The 25,457-nt window shown below is 55.5% G+C and overlaps 1 protein-coding gene across 1 annotated transcript; it reads right to left on the reverse strand.

Annotated features, from left to right (window-relative positions):
- Positions 1-772: 772 nt before the first annotated feature.
- LOC127568685 (zinc finger protein 395-like) lies at positions 773-23,575 on the reverse strand. The gene is made up of 9 exons (XM_052012723.1): positions 23,407-23,575; positions 19,165-19,288; positions 16,603-16,832; positions 15,474-15,577; positions 14,189-14,367; positions 13,843-13,943; positions 6,130-6,391; positions 3,809-3,927; positions 773-3,215 (listed from the first exon to the last, which is right to left on the reverse strand). The coding sequence occupies exons 2-9, from the start codon at positions 19,240-19,242 to the stop codon at positions 3,104-3,106; spliced, it is 1,185 nt and encodes a 394-aa protein (XP_051868683.1). The 5' UTR covers positions 19,243-19,288; positions 23,407-23,575; the 3' UTR covers positions 773-3,103.
- Between the last annotated feature and the right edge of the window lie 1,882 nt (positions 23,576-25,457).

Raw genomic sequence — 25,457 nt, forward strand, 5'->3', positions numbered from 1 at the left:
TTGTTTTACTGGTACCTCTCGATGCTTTGGCCAAGTTTTTTCCAGGGCTGAAATGATGGCCACAAGAGGACATAGGTTTAAGGTGCTGGGGAGTAGGTATAGAGGAGATGTCAGGGGTAAGTTTTTTTACTCAGAGTGGTGAGTGTGTGGAATGGGCTACTGGAAACGATGGTGGAGACGGATACGATAGGGTCTTTTAAGAGATTTTTGGACAGGTACATGGAGCTTAGAAAGCAGAGTAATTTCTAAGATAGGGACATGTTCGGCACAGCTTTGTGGGCCGAATGGCCTGAATTGTGCTGGAGGTTTTCTATGTTTCGAAGTCATTACATTTGTGATGGGCATGAAGTGGGAATATGTTTGAATGGTCATTTGGTTCCTGTGGTTTAAAAATAAGTGGTTGGAATCAGATGTGGAATGAAGAATGATTAAACCAGTGTAAAATGGGTTCAGATGGCTTCTCTCTCTCTTAGCGCCAGGCACAGGGGAGCACCATTCCCAGTAGGTTCCCCTCCAACTGCACACCATCCACACTTGGAAATATCACTGGTCTTTCACCGTCACGGTGTCTAAACCCTGGAACTCCCTCCTCAACAGCACCGTGGGAGCAGCTTCCCCAGAAGGACTGCAGCAGTTCAAGGAGGCAGCTCACCCCCACCTTCTCAAGGGGCAGCTAGGGATCGGCAATAAATGCTGTCCTTGTCAGCAATACCCACATCCTGAAAAAAATAAAAATATTAAATTCCAGAGTCATCATTATTTTTAATTTTTTAAATTTATTATAAAGTTGTATGAAATATACAAAATAAGACAGTCAGACATCCTATGATACAACAGTCAGGCAAAAGTTTAAAACAGGAACCCTTGCATACAGTCTAACAGTACCTTAACCACCCCTGGACCACACAGGTCCTGCCTGAACAGTGGCACAGATCTGTGTGCAGAACGCACCCATTATAGAAGGGTGCGATTACTCCAACATTACTCCCAATTTGGACACGAGTGTGCCAGTCCTTCAGATGCATCACGTATGAAGGCCCAAAGCATTAGCACTGTTCCAGACCCTAGAATGGTGTGGACCTCCAGTGAGCAGATGTCACTACACCACAGAGCACATGTAGGCTGGTGGCTCTGGAGACAGACGGAGGATAAAGTGGTGTAACCCACTCGAGCTCTGAAACTAATCATCACGTTTAGAGGATGGAGCCCATTTCATCTGGGGTGGTTTCTGAGTCATTTCCAGTGGTTTAGCTACCAGCTGACCTGCACCCCTGATCCTGTGATTTTTCCCAGCATAGGCTCCCGATGTTGGGTCTACACACACATTCATGTTTCACAGGCTGGATCTACACATATTACCCATCCCTAAATGTCCCAGACAATAAGTAATTTCAGAGGGCAATTAAGAACCAACCACTTTGTGTGGATCTTAGATACACCAGACACCAGACTGGGTTAAGACTGTGGAGTTCCAGTCCCTGATGGACGTCAGTGAACCAGTGACTGTGACAATACTCCAGCAGTTCCATGACTACTACCAACATATTCATTTCAGCTCCTATGGTGGGATTTGAACTCGTTCCTCTGGTTTAATAGTTTGGGCCTCTACATGCCAGTCCAGTCAGTCAACCACCCGTGGCACATTCCAAGCTGTCTGCCTCCAACTCACCACACGGGACACTGGAAGACCAGCACTCTGCCTCCGCGGACAGAGTAAAATAGAAATAAAATACTGGAAACACTCGGCAGGTCAGGCAGCGTCTGTAGAGAGAGGAGCAGGGTGAATGTTTCAGGTCGCAGATCCTTTCGTCAGAACCTGCAAAATGAAACAAGTTAGCTTTAAGTTGTAGAGAGGAAGGGGGAAGGTATGGATAGGATCATAGGGTGAGACCAGGGTTGCCCCAGGGATAAGTTGTAGAGGTCCTGGGGGCAGTTAGAGGGAGAGCTGAAACCCTCACCATCTGCTGATTACTGCTCCCTCCCAATAAATTCCATTCCCAACTGGATTGGAGGACTTTAGTTACGGGGAGAGATGGGACAGGCAGGGATTGGAGCGAAAGAGGCTGAGGGGTGGCTGATAGAGGTGTACGAGATTGCGAGAGGCGTAGGTTGAGTGGAGAGTCAGGATCTTTTCCCCAGGGTAGGGGTACCAAAATCAAGAGGGCCGAGGTTTCAGGTGGGAGGAAGTATTATAAAAAAAAGGATCCAAGGGGAAAGTTTATCTTTTAAAAAGCACACAGAGAGTGGGTGATATCTGGACCGTGCTGCCTGAGATGGTGGAGGAATCAGGTACAGTCACCTCGTTCAGGAGGCCATCAGGCAGATACTTGAACAGTCAAGGTACAGCAGGATACGGAGCCATTGTGGGCAAATTGGATTAGTGAAGATGGGCAAAAAGGTCAGCATGGATGAGTTGGGCCAAAGGGCCTGTTTCTGTGCTGTCCAGCTCTGGAACTCGATGACATCACCCTGCCCAATCAAAGGTGGACAGAGCAAAACAAAATGCAACTTATCCCCGGAGTTGTGGAGGAGAGTCCCTGGGACCCAGGGCTGCAGGGGGTTGAGCAAAAGCGGTCCAAGTTCACCTGGTCTCTTCTCCATCCCCGGCCCCAGCTGCAAGATCAGCGCAAATACACCACTGAGGGCACCGCCCAGCTGGTAGACATTGGTAGGGAACAGGACAGTGGTAAAGTCTCAGAGGGAGGGAGTGTGCCAGAGCAGAGATGGTGCCCACACACACAGTGCCTACCCACGCACAGACGGTGCCCATCCACACACACAGACACAGACAGTGCCCACACTGAGCAGCCCGGCTTTGTCGGGCTCGGGACACGATCTCCAGGACGGGGGAAACACGAGAAGTATGCTGAGTACACAGTCTGACAGATCTCCCACTGACTGCAGGTGAGCGGCCCTGGAGAACCGGAGATTGCCGCCACCCCTCACCCCGTCAGCAGACACCCCAACGTTACGTCACAGTCCACGCTGACACCACGCCAGCCCACAGGTGGACCAGCAGATGCACCGTGCTCGTCCCGGGGAGGTCAGCTGTCATCAGGTCAGGCCCGGGACCCCTCCCAGTTCCCTCGGCAAACGCTGGTGCTCAGTCCTGGAAGCGCCGACAGGCTTTCTTCCACCGGCAGGCGGTGCACCAGCGGCCCCGGTTCTCCACCCCGTAGACCTTGCGGCATTTCTTCGCTTCGCCGCGCACCTTCCTGCCGACCAGAGAAAGGCCAGGAGTCACTGCTGCCCGACACGGGAGGTCCGAGCACCGCACAGGGGCCCAGCCCACCTCCCCCCCCCCCACCCCACCTCCCCCCGCCACCTTCCCCCCCCCATCCCACCTCCCTCCCCCCACCCCCTCCGCCCGAGGTCCAGACACCCCCTTGCCCACCCCCTCCACCCAAAGTCTGGACACCCCCTCGCCCGAACACACACCCCCTCGCCCATCCCCCACCCCCTCCGCCTGAGGTCCGGACACCACCCCCCTCGCCCATCCTCCACACCCCCTCCACCCAAGGTCTGGACACCCTCTCGCCCGAACACACATCCCCTCCACCTGAGGCCCGGACACCCCCCTCGCCCATCCCCCACCCCCTCCACTCAGGGTCCAGACATCCCCTCACCCATCCCCCACCCCCTTGCTCACCCCCCACACCCCCTCCACCCAAGGTCTGGACACCCCCTCGCCTGAACCCACATCCCCTCCACCTGAGGCCCCAACACCCCCCTCACCCATTTCCCACCCCCTCCACCCGGGGTCCAGACATCCCCTCGCCCGTCCCCCACCCCCCCTCGCCGCACTCACCTGCCTCCGCGGAGTGTCGGTGGCGGTGAAGTGGACGCGACGCGCGGTCTGACGAGAGCCGCCGGCAGCTGGCTGGGGAAGCCCACCAACGTGAAGGTGCAGCCGGACTCTGGGGAGACCTGGCAGTGAAGAAGATGGGTTCACATTGTGGGCCGGATCCCAGACCACGCACTGGGGTCGCCCCTTGACATGCAGGGCACGGGGTCACAGAACACACAGTGGTACAGCACAGGAACAGGCCCTTCGGCCCAACATGTCTGTGCCAACCTTGATGCCAGATGAAACCAATCCCATCTGCCTGCACATGGTCTAAATCCCACCATTCCTGACATTTCATTTGTCTAAATGCCTCTTAAACCCCTCTATGGTATCTGCCTTCACCACCTCCCCTGGCAGCCTGGTCCAGGCACCCACTGCTCCCTGAGTGAAAGGAAACCCTGCCCTGCACACCTTTAAACTTTCCCCCTCTCACCTTAAAGCTATGCTTTATCAATGGGGATGGGAGAGGTTCCAAAGGATTGGAGGGTTGCAGATGTTGTTCCCTTATTCAAGAAAGGGAGTAGAGATAGCCCAGGGAATTATAGACCAGTGAGTCTTACCTCAGTGGTTGGTAAGCTGATGGAGAAGATCCTGAGAGGCAGGATTTATGAACATTTGGAGAGGTATAATATGATTAGGAATAGTCAGCATGGCTTTGTCAAGGGCCGGTCCTGCCTTACGAGCCTGATTGAATTTTTTGAGGATGTGACTAAACACATTGATGAAGGGAGAGCAGTAGATGTAGTGTATATGGATTTCAGCAAGGCATTTGATAAGGTACCCCATGCGAGGCTTATTGAGAAAGTAAGGAGGCATGGGATCCAAGGGGACATTGCAGTGTGGATCCAGAACTGGCTGGCCCACAGAAGGCAAAGAGTGGATGTTGACGTGTCATATTCTGCGTGGAGGTCAGTGACCAGTGGTGTACCTCAGAGATCTGTTCTGGGACCCTTACTCTTCATGATTTTTACAAATGACTTGGATGAGGAAGTGGAGGGATGGGTTAGGAAGGCTGCTGATGACACAAAGGTTGGAGGTGTTGTGGATAGTGTGGAGGGCTGTCAGAGGTTACAGCGGGACATAGATAGGATGCAAAACTGGGCTGAGAAGTGGCAGATGGAGTTCAATCTAGAAAAGTGTGAAGTGATACACTTTGGAAGATCAAACTTAAAGGCAGAGTACAAGGTTAATGGCAGGATTCTTAGCAGTGTGGAGGAACAGAGGGATCTTGGGATCCAAGTCCATAGGATGCTAAAAGTGGCTGCGCAGGTTGACTCTGTGGTTAAGGTGGCACATGGTGTATTGTCGTTCATCAATCATGGAATTGAATTTAGGAGCCCAGAGGTAATGTTGCAGCTATATAGGACCCTGGTCAGACCCCACTTGGAGTACTGTGCTCAGTTCTGGTCACCTCATTACAGGAAGGATGTGGAAGCCATAGAAAGGGTGCAGAGGAGATTGACAATGATATTGCCTGGACTGGAGAGCATGCCTTATGAAAACTCGGCCTTCGAGGAGAAGACAGAGGATGGGGGATCTGATAGAGGTGTATAAGATGATGAGAGGCATTGATCGTGTGGAGAGTCAGAGGCTCTTCCCCAGGGCTGAATTGGTGGCCACAAGAGGACATAGGTTTAAGGTGCTGGGGAGTAGGTACAGAGGAGATGTCAGGGGTAAGTTTTTTACTCAGAGAATGGTGAACGCGTGGAATGGGCTGCCGGCAACGGTGGTGGAGGCAGATACGATAGGGTCTTTTGAGATGTTTGGATAGGTACATGGAGCTGAGAAAAATAGAGGGCTATGGGTCTCTAAGGTAGGGACATGTTCGGCACAGCTTTGTGGGCCAGAGAGCCTGAATTGTGCTGTAGGTTTTCTATGTTCTATGCCCTCCGATATTTCACATTTCTACCCTGGAAAAAAGATTGCCTACTCTATCTGTGCCTCTCATAATCCTCTATCAGGTCTCCCCTCAGCCTCCGCCACTTCAGAGAAAACAAACTAAGTTTGTCCAACCTTTCCTTATAGCTCAGACTCTAAAATGCAGGCAGCATCCTGGTGAACCTTCTGCACCCTCTCCAAAGCCCCCACATCCTTTGTGCAATGGGGCAATGTTCAATACACGGGGTCAGGAGATCTCCACTCGATACACACGGCCTGGGATCTGCGTTCAATATGCGGAACTGGGGTCACCACTCAATACACAGGCCTAGGGTCACGGGGTCAGGGGTCGCTGTGATGGAGACTAGAAAGATCTGCCCAACTTTCCCAGTTCCTGGTCCTACCTGGTAGGTGTGATCCACGGAGACCTGCCTCAGACAGCTGGGTGCAGACCGACTCAAAGCGGGCATGGTGGGGGCCGGGACATCTGGAACCACATCTGGTGTGGCGAGGGGCTGCGGGTTGACTGGGGCTGCGGGCTGCGGATTGGGGAATGGAGGTGCACGGTGACGGCCACCGAGAGACTCCGAGCCTGGCTCTACTCCCTCCTGAATCTCGGTGTAGTAGAAGTCCTCCTCCCCGTCACTGTGCTCGGAGTCACGGCGGCTGTTGGACGGAAATGTGACAGGAAGCACGTCTGAGTCACTGAACTGGTGGTGGTGATGGGGTTCTCCACCCAACCCCACACCTACACCAAACCCCAACCCCCCCACACCTCCAACCCTCCCCACACCCAACTCCAAACCCAGCCTCAACACCAAATCCAACCCTGACCCCAACCCCTAAATCCCACACCCAATCCCAAACAGTCACATTACACCCCCCCAGGACACCCCCTTCCTCAAGCCCACCCTAGGCTGATGTATGGGACTCTAGTCCTGGGATGCGCGAGTGGTATGGGGCTCAGGTACATCTCCCCCCGCAACCCACCAACCCAAACACCTCACCGACTGGAGGATCCTCACGAGTGTCAGTGTATTCAGCCACAGGATAGACGAGTAGCCACACTGACCCCTCCCTCCATTCAGTGTCAGAGAGTGATGCAGCGCAGAGCAGCACCACTCGGCTTATTGTGCTTTCGCCAGCTCTCTGAAAGAATTTCCCAAACAGTCCCACTCATTACAATCCCAACCTCCGGTGCTGTTTGTGTGGAGTTTGCACGCTTTCCCTGTGACCACGGGTGCTCCAGTTCCCTCCCACATCCCAAAAATGTGCACGTCCGTGGGTTAGCTGTAAATTGCCCCCAATGTGTGGGAAAAGGTAGAAATATTGGGAGCTGGGTTGTTGGGAACGTGGGGAGAGTAAAATGGGGTTCATGTAATTGAGTGGTTGATGGTCAGCATTGACTCGATGGGCCGAAGGGCCTGTGTACTTGTTGTATTTCTCTATGAATCTATGATGTGAAATAACAAGAGACCATCTGACCCCTCAGACCTGCTCCAGCATTCACCAAGATCATGCCTGATCTTCCACTTCAGAAACAGTGTCCTGCACCGTCCACACATCCCTCCATTCCCACAATGTCCAGGGATGTTCTGATCTCCATGGGGTAGAAAGTTCCAAAGTTCACCACCCTTTACACCAAGTAATTTTTCTGCATCAGAGTCTCAAATGACCAACCTGTTATTCTGAGACTGTTACCTAGACTCCGGAGCCTGGGGATACCACCTCCCTGCATGCAGCCTGAAGGGCTGCAGGAATCTTGTAAGTTTCAACAAGCTCTCATTTTCTTCAAAACCCTAGAGGATGAAGACCCATTCAACTTTTCCTCATGTGAGTGTCCTGCCACACCAGGAACCAAACTGCTGAACCTTCACTGCAACCTTACTATAGCCAGAACATCCTAAATAAGTTGACCAGAACTGTACACAACACTCCTGGCACAGACCCACCACGGTCCTGTATAATGGCAGCGAGACACCGTCACTGTTGTACTCAGATTGTCTGGCTTTTATTTGTCTCTGCTGTCGCTGTGTATTGGCCTTCAGTGACTGGTGTACAAGGACACTCAGATCCCAGTGAACATCGACACAGTCCAATGTCTCACCATTGAACAATGACACAGTCCTTCTGTACGACCTGCTGACCTATACAGCACAGGATCAGGCCCTCCAGCGCACCATGTCTGTGCCAACCATGATGCCAACCCTAACTAATCCCCTTCCTGCACATGATCCATAACCCTCCACTCCCTGCTGGTTAATGTGAATAACTATTAAATGTCGCTATTGTATCCACCTCCATCATCTCCCCTGGCAGCACGTTCCAGGAACCTACCTGTGTAAAAATAAACTTGCCCCATACATCTCCTTTAAGTTTTGCCCCTCTCACCTGAAAGCCATGTCCTCTAGTACTTGACATTCCTAACCTGGGAAAGGGACTATCTACCCTATCTAATTTCATTAACCTCTATCAGGTCTCCCCTCAGCCTCTGCCGCTCCAGAGAAAACAACCCACATTTGTCCACTCTCCTTATAGCACATGCCCTCTAATCCAGGCAGCATCCTGGTAAATCTCTTCTGCACCATCTCCAAAGCCCCCACATCCTTCCTGTAATGGGGCAACCAGAATACTCCAGCTTCCCCACAGGCATGAGGAACCGTCACCCTCAAGTATTCCTCCTGTTTTATTTTGGAAGTTCCCACGAGACGAGCTCCCACTGCTGTTCCAGACAGCACATTGCTCGAACAAGGGCAGGTCAGTTAAAACTGAAGAGTGGAGAAATATCTTCTCTCAGGGAGGTGAACCTCTGCCTGTCTGAGGATGGGGGAGGCCGGATCATTGGATATATTTAAGGTGGAGACTGAGAAATATTTGAAAGATGGAGGAATTGAGGGCGATGGGGAACTGGCACAGAAGGGTTGAGGCCAGCATAAATCAGCCACGCTCACATTGAATAGTGGGGCAGATTTGAGGGGCCGAGTGGCCTACTCCTATTGGGTTCTTGCAAGTCACCACTCACTTCCCATCTGCCCTCCAGTTCCTCACCCAACACCCCCTCAATCTATCAAAGTCAAAGTTGAGTTTATAGTCCTGGTCAAATCACGTAGATGCCACGGCCAAGAAAGCTCACCACCGCCTCTACTTCCTCAGGAGGCTAAAGAAATTGGTATTATTGGTTTTGGTATTGGTTTATTATTGTCACTTGTACCAAGGTACAGTGAAAAGCTTGTCTTACAAACCAATCTTACAGGTCAATTCATTACACAGTGCAGTTACATTGAGTTAGTACAGAGTGCATTGATGTAGTACAGGTAAAAACAATAACAGTACAGAGTAAAGTGTCACAGCTACAGAGAAAGTGCAGTGCAATAAGGTGCAAGGTCACAACAAGGTAGATCGTGAGGTCAGAGTCCATCTCATTGTTTAAGGGAACTGTTCAATAGTCTTATCACAGTGGGGTAGAAGCTGTCCTTAAGTCTGGTGGTACGCTGCTTCACCAAGACAGCGAGAGGTAAAGACAGAGTCCAAGGAGGGGAGGCTGGTGTCCGTGATGCGCTGGGCTGTGTCCACAACTCTCTGCAGCTTCTTGCAATCTTGGGCAGAGCAGTTGCCGTACCAACCCGTGATACATCTATGCTTTGGTGCATCGGTAAAAGTTGGTGAGAGTCAAAGGGGAAAAAACCAAATTTCTTTAGCCTCCTGAGGAAGTAGAGGCATTGGTGAGCTTTCTTGGCTGTGGCATCCACGTGGTTTGTCCAGGACAGGTTGTTGGTGATGTTCACTCCCAGGAACTTGAAGCTCTCAACCTTCTCGACCTCAGCACCATTGATGTAGACAGGTCCATGTACACCGCCCCCTTTCCTGAAGTCAATGACCAGCTCTTTTGTTTTGCTGACATTGAGGGAGACGTTGTTGTCATGACACCATTCCACTAAGCTCTCTTATCTCCTTCCTGTACTCTGACTCATCGCTGTTTGAGATACAGCCTACAATGATGGTATCATCTGCCAACTTGTAGATGGAGTTAGAGCAGAATCTGGCCACACAGTCATGAGTGTATAGGGAGTAGAGTAGAGGGCTGAGGACGCAGCCTTGTGGGGCACCAGTGTTGAGAATAATCGTGTCGGAGGTATTGCTACCTATCCTCACTGATTGCGATCTGTTGGTCAGAAAGTCAAGGATCCAGTTAGAGGGAGGTGTTGAGTCCCAGGTCTCGGAGTTTGGTGATGAGTTTGCTTGGGATTATAGTATTGAAGGCAGAGCTGTAGTCAATAAACAATAGTCTAAAGTAGGTGTCTTTACTGTCCAGATACTCCAGAGCTGAGTGAAGGGCCAGGGAGACGGCATCCACTGTAGACCTGTTTCGGTGATAGGCGAATTGCAATGGGTCCAGGTTGTCTGGTAGTCTGGAGTTGATGCGAGCCATGACCAACCTCTCAAAGCACTTCATGATGGTGGATGTCAGAGCCACTGGTCGGTAGTCATTGAGGCATGTTACCTTGCTTTTCTTTGGTACCGGGATGATAGTGGTCTTCTTAAAACAGGAGGGAACCTGAGATTGAAGCAGGGAGAGGTTGAATATGTCCACAAATACTTCTGCCAGCTGATCAGCATGAGCTCTAAGCACGTGGCCCGGAACACCATCTGGGCCAGGTGCTTTCCACGTGTTCACTCTTCGGAAGACTGATCTTACGTCCTCCACTGTGATCACAGGTTCAGCTGCGTTGGTGGCTGTCAGAGTGGATGGTGACAATCCACTTCCTTTTTGTTCAAAACGTGCATAGAGTGCATTAAGTTCATCAGGAAGGGATGTGTTGTTGTTAGCTATGCAGCCTGACTTCATCTTGTAGCCTGTTATGGCATGTAAACCCCGCCATAGCTGACAGCTGGTCAGGAACTTGTACAGATCAGGATCACCAGATTGTGTGCAGCGGTCCTCTCCTTCAGTAGGGAGTGGATCTTCTGGTTTTCCATGGCTTCCTGTTTGAGAACACCTGTATTGTCCTCTTTGGTTTGTCCCCTTTGACTCTCACCAACTTTTATCGATGCACCATAGAGAGCATCCTATCTGGATGCATCACGGCTTGGTATGGCAACTGCTCTGCCCAGGATCACAAGAAACTGCAGAGAGTTGTGGACGCAGCCCAGTGCATCACGGACACCAGTCTCCCCTCCTTGGACTTTGTCTTTACTTCTCGTTGTCTTGGTGAAGAAGCCAGCATAGTCAAAGACCCCACCCACCCGGGACATTAGGGTAGAAGATACAGAAGCCTGAGGGGAGACTTAAGGACAGCTTCTATCCCGCTGTGATAAGACTATTGAACGGTTCCCTTATACAATGAGATGGACTATGACCCCATGATCTACCTTGTTGTGACCTTGCACCTTATTGCACTGCACTTTCTCTGTAGCTGTGACACTTTACTCTGTACTGTTATTGTTTCTACCTGTACTACATCGATGCACTCGGTACTAACTCAATGTCACTGCACTGTGTAATGAATTGACCTATACAATTGGTATGCAAGTTTTTCACTGTACCTCAATTCAAGTGACAATAATAAACCAATACAAATGTGCATGTGCATGTATGCACAGGTGCAACAACAACCTTAGTTGCAGCAACTTACTTCTGCCCTCGGCCCCAGGAGATAATCGATTTCACAAATCCCTGGCATGTTTGAACATTTCCACTAAACCTCTCTGCTCTCGAGAACAAGCCCACTTTCTCTGGGCTCTTCACACCACAGAGCTGGATCGCTGTTGACACCCGGTGCACACATTTCACGGGTGGGTCCCGATCTGACCTCCCTGCTCCACATCCTCAGGGGCACCACTGCTGACCCCGGCAGCGTTCCTGCAAGCAATCACTCTGAGATTTCCAGTCCCATTGTCTTTAATTCCCAGCTCAGGACTGACTGAAGACCCACACTCAACGGCTCAGAAACAGTGTCTTCCCCTCTGCCATTAGATTCCTGAATGGTCCAGGAACCCATCTGTTATTAGTTGTCTATTTGCATTATCTATTTTTATAATTTATAATAATCTTTCTGTCTTTGCACTGTACTGCTGCCACAAAACGACAAATTTCAGTTCATGCAAGTCAACACAGACTGCACGGTTCTGACACCCAGCAGGCCCGGCAATAACCAGCACTGCCATTTGGGGGAGACGCAGGTCCACATTTCATTCAGAGTCAATGTTCTGGCGACTGCAGCCGCCCTCAGACTGCAGCTGCCGTTACAGGAGAACACCAACCCCAACAAAAACGCAGCTGTCACGGAGTCTGCAACCCACGCCCAACCCGGTGAGAACCTGTGTGGGGAGGGGAGAGGAAGGCTAAGGATACCCCAGTGATTCAGGGGGCTGGTCGGCTGGGCGAGGTGTCTTCACCCAAGGGTGCTTCAGCTGCCCAGGGTGCTATCACAAGCTTTAGACTTTCCTCACCCACCAGGGCCAAGTAGAAGTGGTGGAAAGGTGTCCCCAGACCACCAGCATCCACCACAAGTCTTGCCAAAGCTATTCATTTCTCTCCTCTTGCCACCAGCAAGATGTTTGGAAAATTAATTGCTATCTTTTTTTAAAATTTTATTTACAGCGTGGTAACAGGCCCTTCCGGCCCAACAAGTCTGCGCCGCCCATTTTAAACCCCAATTAACCCACCCGTACGTCTTTGGAATGTGGGAGGAAACCGGAGCACCCGGAGGAAACCCACGCAGTCACAGGGAGAACGTACAAACTCCTTACAGACAGGGACGGGAATTGGACCCCGATCGCTGGCGCTGTAATAGCGTCGTGCTAACCGCTACACTACCGTGCCGCCCTCCACCCTCTCTCCATCTCCAACATCAACCCTCACCTCCACATCCCACAACATGAGAGCGTCTCCACACTCACTGGTGTCGGGACCTCTCATCAGCCCAGTGCTGTCTCTGTCCCGGGAGTGTGTGATGGGACGGTGGAGAGGGAGCTTCACCCTCTGTCTGACCCCGGGAGTGTGTGACGGGACGGTGCGGAGGGAGCTTCACCCTGTGTCTGACCCCGGGAGTGTGTGACGGGACGGTGCGGAGGGAGCTTCACCCTGTGTCTGACCCCGGGAGTGTGTGACGGGACAGTGCGGAGGGAGCTTCACCCTGTGTCTGACCCCGGGAGTGTGTGACGGGACGGTGTGGAGGGAGCTTCACCCTGTGTCTGACCCTGGGAGTGTGTGACGGGACGGTGCGGAGGAGATGCACCCTGTGACCTGACCCCGGGAGTGTGTGACGGGACGGTGCGGAGGGAGCTTCACCCTGTGTCTGACCACGGGAGTGTGTGACGCGACGGTGCGGAGGGAGCTTCACCCTGTGTCTGACCCCGGGAGTGTGTGACGGGACGGAGCGGAGGGAGCTTCACCCTGTGACCTGACCCCAGGAGTGTGTGACAGGACAGTGCGGAGGGAGCTTCACCCTGTGTCTGACCACGGGAGTGTGTGACGCGACGGTGCGGAGGGAGCTTCACCCTGTGTCTGACCCCGGGAGTGTGTGACGGGACGGAGCGGAGGGAGCTTCACCCTGTGACCTGACCCCGGGAGTGTGTGACGGGACGGTGCGGAGGGAGCTTCACCCTGTGTCTGACCCCGGGAGTGTGTGACGGGACGGTACGGAGGGAGCTTCACCCTGTGTCTTACTCCGGATGTGTGTGATGGGACAGTGTAGAGGGAGCTTCACCCTGTGTCTGACCCCTGGAGTATGTGACGGGACGGTGCGGAGGGAGCTTCACCCTGTGTCTGACCCCGGGAGTGTCTGATGGGTCGGTGCGGAGGGAGCTTCACCCTGTGTCTGACCCCGGGAGTGTGTGACGGGATGGTGTGGCAGGAGCTTCACCCTGTGTCTGACCCCGGGAGTGTGTGTCAGACGGTGTGGAGGGAGCTTCACCCTGTGACCTGACCCTGGGAGTGTGTGATGGGACGGTGTGGAGGGAGCTTCACCCTGTGTCTGACCCCGGGAGTGTGTGATGGGACAGTGTGGAGGGAGCTTCACCCTGTGTCTGACCTGTGCTACACCAGAGTTTTCCATCCCTGGACACATCGACAACGCACCACACACCCTGCCCAGCCACTCCAAGCCGTTCCTTACCCAAGGTGTACAGTTCGGATGTGTCTCCGTATTCCCACCGTGGACGAGAGGCATTTCTGGCAGCGGGGCCACATACAGCGGTACAGGAGCTTCAGCGAGTTCTGGCAGAGACAAGCACGTTTCGTTAGGTGTCGGGAACGTATCTTCACACTGGCATGTTTGGGTGAGGCAGCCCCATCCCCACAGCGAGCCCACTTCCCACCGCTGCAGGAGCCGGGCCAAGCCCCCACACCAGCCCCACCCAGCTACCGGCACTAACCCAGACCACTCCCTACCCCTCCTCCCACCCTGCCCAGCTCAGAGGCATGCCCTGGCACCCGCTCCGCGCCCCCACAGCAGTCCGTACCTTCTGCTTCCGGGGGCCTGACTCCTCCAACGACAGGGGGTGTGGGTGGTGCAGCTCATCCCCCTCCTCTCCGGGAGCCGGGCCGAGGGCCTGAGGAAATGGAGGGGGCGAGAGAGAGGAGGAGTTACCGCTCCAGTGGTCACTGCTGCTTCCCGAGCCGTTCCCGGAGTCTCCCGACCCTGCCACAGAGACAAAGCAGACGAGAAGATTCACTCGCAGCCTGCTCTGGGTCACAGACCCAGACAGACGCGGGGAGCATACACGCGTGTCAGTGGGCAGCGCATACACGTGTCAGTGGGATCAGTTTGTGTGCGAAGACACGCGTGATCACATACAGATAATCACACATGTTGAGGGACGTGTGTGAGAGGAGACTGTCATGACATTGACACAGGCCCTTCAGCCCACTGAGTCTGCACCGACCAGCAACCACACACTTGGGGCAACTAACATCCCCCTCCCCACCCCTCATCTTTGGGATGTGGGAGCAAACTGTAGCACCCGGGGGACACCCACGTGGCCACAGGGATTGGTCATCAGTTTATTATTGTCACATGTACAGAGATACAGTGAAAAACTTTTGCTTCTGCACCATCCAGACAGATCATTCGTACATCGAGGTAGTACAAAGAAAACCGAATGCAGAACAAAGTGCCACAGTTACAGAGAAAGTGCAGCGCAGGCAAACAATAAGGTGCAAGGTCATAACGAGGTAGATTGTGAGGTCAAGAGGTAACCATTCAATAGTCTTACAACAGTGGGATAGAAGCTGTCCTTGAGCCTGGTGGTACATGGTTTCAGGCTTTTGTATCTTCTGCCCGATGGGAGAGGGGAGGAGAGAATGTCTGGGGTGGGAAGGGTCTTTGATTATGTCGGCTGCTTTACCGAGGCAGCGGGAAGTATAGACAGAGTCCACGGAGGGGGGGCTGGTTTCCGTGATACGAGAATGTGCAAACTCCACACAGACAGCACCCGAGGCCAGGATTGAACCGGGGTCTCTGGAGCGGTGAGGCAGCGTGACCATCCAACCACCCCACACGCGGTACATTGTAGGATTTGGCTTGATGTTGCCACTGTAGAACATTGGGGGATATTGTTCAGGGTCGGTGTAGGAGCCAGTGACCTATTAACTCACTGACCCACATGTTGGGGGAACCCACATGGTCACAGGGAGAACCCTTCATACATGAAACATGTGATCACACCCATGTGTTCGTGCACACACCCTGGCCTCTGCACAGGGAGATCTCATTGTGTGGGTGGTGGGGGGAGCCGGTGGTCCTACCTGGTACCGGTGTGGGGTGCGAAGGGTTAAGCCGGGGACTGCAGGACAAGCTGCTGAGCACCATGGCTGCCATGATCTCGTCCATGTCGACCGTGGCTGATGCCCTGGTGGTGAGAGAGCAAGGGGTCAGGGGAGAGATCAGGGGGTCAGGGGGCAGGTGAGAGCAGGGGGTCACCATGGGGTCTAGCCACCTGCCCCAGTCCAGCCCTGGCGAGGGGAGTGGAGTTCCACATCTCCCTGGAACCCCATCAATCCCTCCCTCCCTCAACCCCCAGAGACCCCCATAGCTTCCCCGTCACCCCCAATCCCTGGGACCCCAGCCCTCCCTGAGCCCCCCCACCCCATCACCTCCTAATCCCTGGGACCCCATCAGTCCCTCCCTCAACCCCGTAAAGCCAACCCCACCCTCCCCATTACCCCCAATGGGACCTGATTAGCCCCTCCCACACCCCCCAGAGCACCCCTCCCCGTCCATGGGACCTCCATTAGCCCCCCCCCTCAGCCCCTGCCACCTCACTCCCTCACCCCTCCCCTCGGACCCCACCCCCGACCCCAGAGCCTCTCGGCCCACCGGGGCTCCAAGGAACAGCAGTGAAGTGTTGCAGCCTCGGACCCTCCATCAGACCACAAGATATGGGAGCAGAACTAGAACCATTCAGCCCATCAAGTACTGCTACACCATTCGATCATGGCTGATTGATTTTACCCTCTCAACCCCATTCTCCTGCCTTCTCCCTGTAACCTTTGACACCCTTACTAATCAAAAACTTATCAACCTCCACTTTAAATATACCCAATGACTTGGCCTCCACAGACGCCTGTGGCAATGAATTCCACAGATTCACCGCCCTCTGGCTGAAGAAATTCTTCCTCATCTCAGTTCTAAAGGAATGTCCTTCTATTCTGAGGCTGTGCCACACGACTCTCCCACTGATGGGAACATCTTCCCCACATCCACTCTATCCAGGAGGTTTCAATGAGATCCCCCCTCATCCCTCTGAACTCCAGTGAGTACAGACCCAGCGACATCAAACGCTCCTCATACATTAACCCTTTCAGTGCCCCCTTACCCCTCCCTCACCACACCGACCGCCGGTCCCCTCTCTGACCATCCCAACCCCAGACCTACCTCGGGGGCACGTCGATGGTGTGTGAGGAGGGGCCGCGAGGAGGTGGGGTGGGCTCCCTCTCCGGCTCCCAGAGGCGGGGGGAGCTGCTGCTCTCCCCCAGGCGCACGTCCTCGATCCTGCGCAGGGCGCGCAGCCCCAGCTCCCCGACGTACACCCGCACCTCGCTGTCCATGTGGTTGTGCTGCTCCACCAGCCCCGGGTACTCGCGGCCTCCGTGCGTCAGGTACACCTAGGGGGGTGGGGGCGGACAAGGGATGGTCATCAGTGGGGGGGCACCAATGATGGGGCTTGGGGGAGAAAATGGGGAGGGGGTGGTGGAGACAGTGTGGGGGAGTGGAGGGGTGGGCAATGGGCTGGATCAGAGAGAAGGTGGGGTGGGGACGAGTGTGGGGGAGTGGAGGGGTGGGCAATGGGCTGGATCAGAGAGAAGGTGGGGTGGGGACGAGTGTGGGGGAGTGGAGGGGTGGGCAATGGGCTGGATCAGAGAGAAGGTGGGGTGGGGACGAGTGTGGGGGAGTGGAGGGGTGGGCAATGGGCTGGATCAGAGAGAAGGTGGGGTGGGGACGAGTGTGGGGGAGTGGAGGGGTGGGCAATGGGCTGGATCAGAGAGAAGGTGGGGTGGAGACAGTGTGGGGGAGTGGAGGGGTGGGCAATGGGCTGGATCAGAGAGAAGGTGGGGTGGGGACGAGTGTGGGGGAGTGGAGGGGTGGGCAATGGGCTGGATCAGAGAGAAGGTGGGGTGGGGACGAGTGTGGGGGAGTGGAGGGGTGGGCAATGGGCTGGATCAGAGAGAAGGTGGGGTGGGGACGAGTGTGGGGGAGTGGAGGGGTGGGCAATGGGCTGGATCAGAGAGAAGGTGGGGTGGGGACGAGTGTGGGGGAGTGGAGGGGTGGGCAATGGGCTGGATCAGAGAGAAGGTGGGGTGGAGACAGTGTGGGGGAGTGGAGGGGTGGGCAATGGGCTGGATCAGAGAGAAGGTGGGGTGGGGACGAGTGTGGGGGAGTGGAGGGGTGGGCAATGGGCTGGATCAGAGAGAAGGTGGGGTGGGGACGAGTGTGGGGGAGTGGAGGGGTGGGCAATGGGCTGGATCAGAGAGAAGGTGGGGTGGGGACGAGTGTGGGGGAGTGGAGGGGTGGGCAATGGGCTGGATCAGAGAGAAGGTGGGGTGGGGACGAGTGTGGGGGAGTGGAGGGGTGGGCAATGGGCTGGATCAGAGAGAAGGTGGGGTGGGGACGAGTGTGGGGGAGTGGAGGGGTGGGCAATGGGCTGGATCAGAGAGAAGGTGGGGTGGGGACGAGTGTGGGGGAGTGGAGGGGTGGGCAATGGGCTGGATCAGAGAGAAGGTGGGGTGGGGACGAGTGTGGGGGTGGGAGTCGGGCAATGGGCTGGGCAGGAGGGAAGGTGGGGGTGAGGGAGTGGGCAATGGACTGGGGCAGAGTGAGGGCGGCAATGGGGTGTGGGTCAAAGTGTGCAGGTGCCACACCACCAGCAGGGAGTACGGAGGTAGGGGGAGGGGTCCTTGCACACCCCCCCACCCCCCCAACCCCACCCCAGGGCCGCTGTGTCCGAGAACACAGGCTCCCTGTTACCGCGACAATGGTCTGCATCGTGACCGACGCACTCCCCCCCCCCCCCCCCCCGGGCTGTTTGTGGACCTGAGTTTGGTTCACAACCCTGCCCCACCAGAAGGGGAGGTGGGGGTGCAGGAGGGGGGGAGGGAGGGGGCACGTGGGATGGACCGGGACCCGATTGTCCTCAGGACCCCGGTGATCCACCGGGAGCGGGGCTGCCCTCCCACAGGATGGCCGCAGGGACCCGTGGCCCCTCCCCAGGGGTCATCGCCATGGGGGTGCAGGTCTGGGAGTCAGGGGGGCAGGACAACGGGGGAGGGTCAGTGGAGACATCTCAGGACCAGAGAGGAGGGGGAGGGACAGTAGAGTCCTCTCTGGACAAGAGGTACAGGCGAGGACAGGAGATCACTGAGGTGAGCTTATTGGGGGTATTTATATGCCCAGAGATCAGGGCATTGAGAGCAATGGAACACTGGCACAGAAGAGGCAAGGCTGGCATGGATCAGCCACGATCAGACTGAATGGTGGGGCAGGTTTGATGGGCTGAGTGGCTAACTCCTGCTCCCGTTTTCTGGTGTTGACCAGGCCCAGCAGTCACCAGACCCGGTCACCCACAGGTCCTCCTCTCCAACAACGTCATCCACCAGGAGGAGAGCTTGGCTGCGCTCTGACCCAGAATGACCACGGTGTGACTAGCACCAGGACCTTCTCCACTGGGTAATTAAACAGTCCCTGGTCCATCGCAGGGACCTTCTGTAGAAGGTAGCTCCAGAATACAGCAGTAGGCCACTCGGCCCCTTGAACATGCCCCACCATTCAACATGACCACGGCTGATTGGCCCCAGGCCTCATCTCCTCCCTGCCTGTTCCCATCTCCCTCAGTCCCTCCCTCCCTCCCTCGGTCACCCTCTGCCTCGGGCCCCTGCCCCCCCCAACCACCACCCAAGTAGACGACTCGCAGAGAGTGGGGCAGGCGCTGGCTGAACCCACCTTCTGTCCCGGGTAGAGTTTGAAGCGTGCCAGGCTCTGGAACCCTGGGCCGATGAGGTTGTCCGCGCTGCACTCCATGAACCGGCCATCCTCAAACGACACCGTGTACAAAGTGCTGCCACTCCTGGAATCCAGACAGAATGCTTGGATCAGGCCAGGGATCAGCACCCCATTCCCAGACGGGCTGGGAGTGTGAACGAGGGCGCCCAGCAGCGAGCGCTTTCCCAGACGTCTAGACAGCACACTGACCATCCTCACCTGCAGCAAGCAGCACAGACACCGGGCTCAGTACCAGGCACAAACCAGCCTGGGCTGGACACTCAGCAGCCTCCCCCCACCCAACCCACATCCCCTTCCTTCAGGTGTGACCTGGGCACAGCAAATTATGGCAGCACAGTGGTACAGCAAGTAACCACTGCCTCACAGCTCCAGAGACCCGGGTTCGATCCCGACCTCCGGTGCTGTCTACGTGGAGTTTGCACATTGTCCCCGTGACCCTGTGGGTTTTCCCCAGGTGCTCCGGTTTGCTCCCACACCCCAAAGATGTGCAGGTCAGTGGGTTAATTGGCCACTGTGGATTGCCCCCAGCATGGGCATGAGGGGTGGAATCTGGGGGGAGTTGGTGGGAAATAAAAAAATGGGATTAATTGGTGTAGATGGGTGTTTGATGGTGGGCACAGACTCAACGGGCTGAAGGGACTGTTTCCGTACTGTGTGACTGTTTGTCCACTGTTCATCTCCCTGGAACCGACAGTGTTCAAAGCCGAGAGCCAGCCAGGGGCCGTCAGGGACTAGGATCCACAACAGTGTGGGGAGACAGAGCTGATGAGACTCAGTGACCATTAGTTCAACAAGTCTCAGAGTCACACAGCACGGAAACAGACTCTTCGGCCCACAATGTTGTGCCAACATTTTATCCTGCTCTAAGATCTATCTAACCCTTCCCTCCCACATAGCCCCCCCATTTCTCTATCATCCATGTGTCTATCTAAGAGTCTCTTAAATGTCTCTAATGTATCTGCCCCCACAACCTCTGCCGGCAGTGCGTTCCATGCACCTACCACTCTAAAAAAAAACTTACCCCTGACATCCCCCTTATACCTTCCTCCAATCACCTTAAAATTATGCTCCCTCGTGATAGCCATTGTCACCCTGGGAAAAAGTCTGACTGTCTACTCGACCTGTGCCTCATCATCTTGTACACCTCTATCAAATCACCTCTCATCCTCCTTCTCTCCAAAGAGAAAAGCCCTAGTTCACTCAACCTATCCTCATAAGACATGCTCTCCAATCCAGGCACCCTCTCTAAAGCTTCCTCATCCTTTCTATAATGAGGCGACCAGAACTGAACACAATACTCCAAGTGTGGTTTAACCAGAGTTCTATAGAGCTGCAACATCACCTTGTGGCTCTTGAACTCAGTACCCTGACTAATGAAGGCCAACACACCATACATCTTCTTAACAACCCTATCGACCTGTGTGACAACCTTGAGGGATCTATGGACGTGGACCCCAAGATCCCTCTGTTCGTCCACACTGCTAAGAGTCCTGCCATCAACCTTGTATTCTGCCTTCGAATTCAATCTCCTGAAATGTATCACTTCACACTTTTCCGGGCTGAACTCCATCTGCCATTTCTCAGCCCAGCTCTGCATCCTATCAATATCCTGTTGTAACCTACAACAACCTTCTACACTATCCACAACACCACCAACCTTTGTGTCATCAGCAAACTTACTAACCCACCCTTCCACATCCTCATCCAAGTCTTTTATGAAAATCACAAAGAGCCCTTCTAATTTATTTTGTTCCCCACCCCCCACACTTTCTATACCCCTGAAGGTCCTCCCCTGTTTGATTTCTGTAGGTAGGAGGGAATAGCTATGTCAGCACAAAGGGCCTGCTCTGTGCTGTACTGTTCTATGTTCTATTAACTGGGATTGCCATAGTGTGAAAGTCTGAGGGGATGGAACTTTTAAGCCTGAGCCGGTGTACAGATAGCCCCACAGAGAAGGGGGCGCACTTGGAGAGTTGTGGTCACTGTCATCAGGATGCTTCCCACTCACCTCAACCACTTCCTGCACCACATTCCCCAAGATTCAGTCAGTACCTGCCTCTTGGAGTCAGATTTATGCTATACAGCACGGAAACAGGCCCTTCAGCCCAACTCGTCCGTGCCAACCAAGGCATCACTTACCCACGTTTGGCCAACATCCCTCTGAACCCTTCCTATCCATTTACCTGTCCCAGTGGCTTTTAAATACAATTATACCCACCTCTCCCACTGCCCCAGCAGTCCTACATCCCCACCACCCTATGGGTGAAAAGCTGCCCCTCAGGTCTCCCTTAAACCTTTCCCCTCTCACCCTCAACGTGTGCCCTCTAGTTTTAGACTCCCTAACTCTGGGGAAAAGGCAGTGACTGTCCACCTTATCGATGGCCCTCATGATTTTATAAACCTCCATAAGGTCACCCCTCAGCCTCCTTCGCTCCAAGTCCCAGCCTGTCCAGTCTCTCCGTATAACCCAAGCCCTCCAGTCCTGGTAACATCCTCATGAATCTTTTCTTCACCCTCTCCAGGTTAATCACATCCTTCCCATAGCTGGGTGACCAGAACCACACACAGTATCCAGGTGTGGTGTCTTGTACTCGTCTAACTGAGTAGCCACTTCCTGGCTCAGAAATTTCACCCCTGGGAATCCTTTCACACCGAGGTGATCCCAGTAAACACTGGGGGAGTTGAAATCCCCTCCCACAGTATGGGTACACCTCTCTCTGACTTGTCCACACATCTGCTCCCTTGCAAGGCCCCTGTGTGACCGTCCTCTTGTGATGGACCTTCTGATGTAATGACCCTCCCCACAGAAACAGCAGACTCTTCAACCAGTAACGCAATATCAGCTCCCCTCTTACATCTGCACACTCCACCACCCCCCCGACCCCACCCCCACCACGCCTGAAGGTCCTTTCCCCCAGAGCGTGGAGCCGCCAACAACAGGGCTCCATCGCAGGGAGGAGGGGGTTTCCCCAGCGGACAAGGGAAGGAACAAGGGTCTCAGAATAAGGGGTTGGCCATAGGACGAGGAGAATCCCTTCACCCAGAGGGTGGGGAACCCTTGGAATCCCCGCGCCCCAAGGGCTGTGGAGGCCCAGTCCCCGAGTTCACCTGGAACACAGGTGGATGGACATCTGAGCCCTCAGTGAGGTGTGGGCTGACCTGTCTCACTCAGTGCCACCTCCCCGCACAGAGGGACATGGGGGTAGTGCAGGGAGGTGGCACTAAGTGAGGTAGGTCAGCCCAGAGGTGGGGCAGCCTCAGAGGGCGGAATGGCCCACTCCAGCTCCCGTTTCTTCAGTGTCTTGGTGAAGCAGCCGGCATAATCAAAGACCCCACCCACCCGGGTCATTCTCTCTTCTCTCCTCTTCCGTCGGGTAGAAGATACAGGAGCCTGAGGGCACGTACCACCAGGCTTAGGACAGCTTCTACCCCACTGTGATAAGACTATTGAACGGTTCCCTTATACAATGAGATGGACTCTGACCTCACGATCTACCTTGTTGTGACCTTGCACCTTATTGCACTGCACTTTCTCTGTAGCTGTGACACTTTACTCTGTACTGTTACTGTTTTTACCTGTACTACATCAATGCACTCTGTACTAACTCAACGTAACTGCACTGTGTAATGAATTGATCTGTACGATCGGTTTGTAAGACAAGTTTTCACTGTACCTCGGTACAAGTGACAATAATAAACCAATTCCAGTACAGACGGAGAGAGTGGACATCAGCCCGCCCAGGACGGGTGGGCGCACGTCAGGGCGCACGGACAGGGTGCAGAGGTCCCGGGATGGAGGGACGCGTGGTGGAGAGTGGCGGAGGTACAAGAGGAACCGGCGTTCTGGGGAGCTGTGGGATTGACCAGGGGAGGTGACCGACCTGAAACCTCCGGCTCACCAGACGGTGCCCGACCCGACCTGCTGAGAATGGCCCTCAGAGGGGGACGGGAGGGGCCGACTGTCTGCTCGGGTTTGGGGGGAGGAGGAGGAGGAGGGAGGGGGAGGAGGAGGAGGAGGAGGAGGAGGGAGGGAGGAGGAGGAGGAGGAGGAGGGAGGAGGAGGAGGTGAGATCGGTCTGAGCGACCCTGGGCCGGATCTGGGACCCTGCCCCGCAGCCGCCTTGCGCGGACCCACAGGTTACCGGGGCGGGGGTGAGCGCAAGACTCCCGGGCAGACTGTACCTCTCTCCACAGGGTACCAGGGCCCCCTCGGCAATGGTGTCGGCAACGTCGCAGGCCAAGGTCCGGTCACCTCTCCGGCCACTGTCCGAGCACTCCCCGGTCACCTCTCCGGCCACTGCCCGGTCACTGTCCGCCACCCTCTCTCTCTGTCTGTCTGCCCCACCCTCTATACTCCCCCCACACCTCTATACTCCCCCCCACACTGCCCCACACCTCTATACTCCCCCCACCCTCTATACTCCCCCCACACTGCCCCACACCTCTATACTCCCCCCACACCTCTATACTCCCCCCACACCCTCTATACTCCCCCCACACTCTATACTCCCCCCACACCCTCTATACTCCCCCCACACCCTCTATACTCCCCCCACACCTCAATACTCCCCCCACACCCTCAATACTCCCCCCACACCCTCTATACTCCCCCCACACCTCAATACTCCCCCCACACCCTCTATACTCCCCCCACACCTCAATACTCCCCCCACACCCTCTATACTCCCCCCACACCTCAATACTCCCCCCACACCCTCTATACTCCCCCCACACCCTCAATACTCCCCCCACACCTCAATACTCCCCCCACACCCTCTATACTCCCCCCACACCTCAATACTCCCCCCACACCCTCTATACTCCCCCCACACTATACTCCCCCCACACCTCAATACTCCCCCCACACTATACTCCCCCCACACCCTCTATACTCCCCCCACACTATACTCCCCCCACACCCTCTATACTCCCCCCACACTATACTCCCCCCACACCCTCTATACTCCCCCCACACTATACTCCCCCCACACCCTCTATACTCCCCCCACACCCTCTATACTCCCCCCACACTATACTCCCCCCACACCCTCTATACTCCCCCCACACCTCTATACTCCCCCCACACCCTCTATACTCCCCCCACACCCTCTATACTCCCCCCACACTATACTCCCCCCACACCCTCTATACTCCCCCCACACCCTCTATACTCCCCCCACACTATACTCCCCCCACACCCTCTATACTCCCCCCACACCCTCTATACTCCCCCCACACCCTCAATACTCCCCCCACACCCTCTATACTCCCCCCACACCTCAATACTCCCCCCACACCCTCTATACTCCCCCCACACCCTCTATACTCCCCCCACCGTCTCTCCGCGACTCTGAACCGCCCGCGACTCGCGGACCTTTAACTGAAGGCGGATGTTCAGGCAGTTACAAAAGTGCGGAGAGGATCATCCAGAGTCCGGAATCACACAAGGCACTCCCCCCCCCCCCCCCACCCCCCGGCCAAACTCACAGAAACAGATTGTTTTAAAGAAAACACTGAAACGATAACAACAATTGTTTGGCCGCGCTAGAGGTCTCTAGAAAAACAATATTTATTGTGACTCCAGAGTATGTTGAAATTCTGTCCCGGGTTTTGTAGACGATTTGTCCGACTCCAGTTGTAAACAGCAGAACCACGCGGCTGGCACTGTGAATGGGGGGAGGAGGGGAGAGGGGGGGAGAGGGGGGGAGAGGGGGGGAGAGGGGGGAGAGGGGGGAGAGGGGGGGGAGAGGGGGGAGAGGGGGGAGAGGGGGGGGAGGGGGTGGGGGGGAGGGGGAGGGGGGAGGGAGGGGGGGGGGGGAGGGGGGGAGAGGGGGGGAGAGGGGGGGGAGGGGGGAGGGGGGGAGAGGGGAGAGGGGGGGGAGGGGGGGGAGAGGGGGGGGAGGGGGGGGAGAGGGGGGGGAGGGGGGGGGAGAGGGGGGGGAGGGGGGGAGAGGGGAGAGGGGGGGGGAGGGGGGAGGGGGGGGGAGGGGGGGAGAGGGGAGAGGGGGGGGGAGGGGGGAGGGGGAGGGGGGAGGGGGAGGGGGGAGGGGGAGGGGGGGAGGGGGAGGAGGGGGAGGGGGAAGGAGGGGGGAGGGGGAGGGGGGGAGGGGGAGAGGGGAGGGAGGGGAGGGGGAGAGGGGAGGGAGGGGGAGGGGGGAGGAGGGGGAGGGGGAAGGAGGGGGGAGGGGGAGGGGGAGGGGGAGGGGGAGGGGGGGAGGGGGGAGGGGGAGGGG

This window comes from Pristis pectinata, chromosome 3 (genome assembly GCF_009764475.1).
Source record: "Pristis pectinata isolate sPriPec2 chromosome 3, sPriPec2.1.pri, whole genome shotgun sequence".
Lineage (NCBI taxonomy): Eukaryota > Metazoa > Chordata > Chondrichthyes > Rhinopristiformes > Pristidae > Pristis > Pristis pectinata.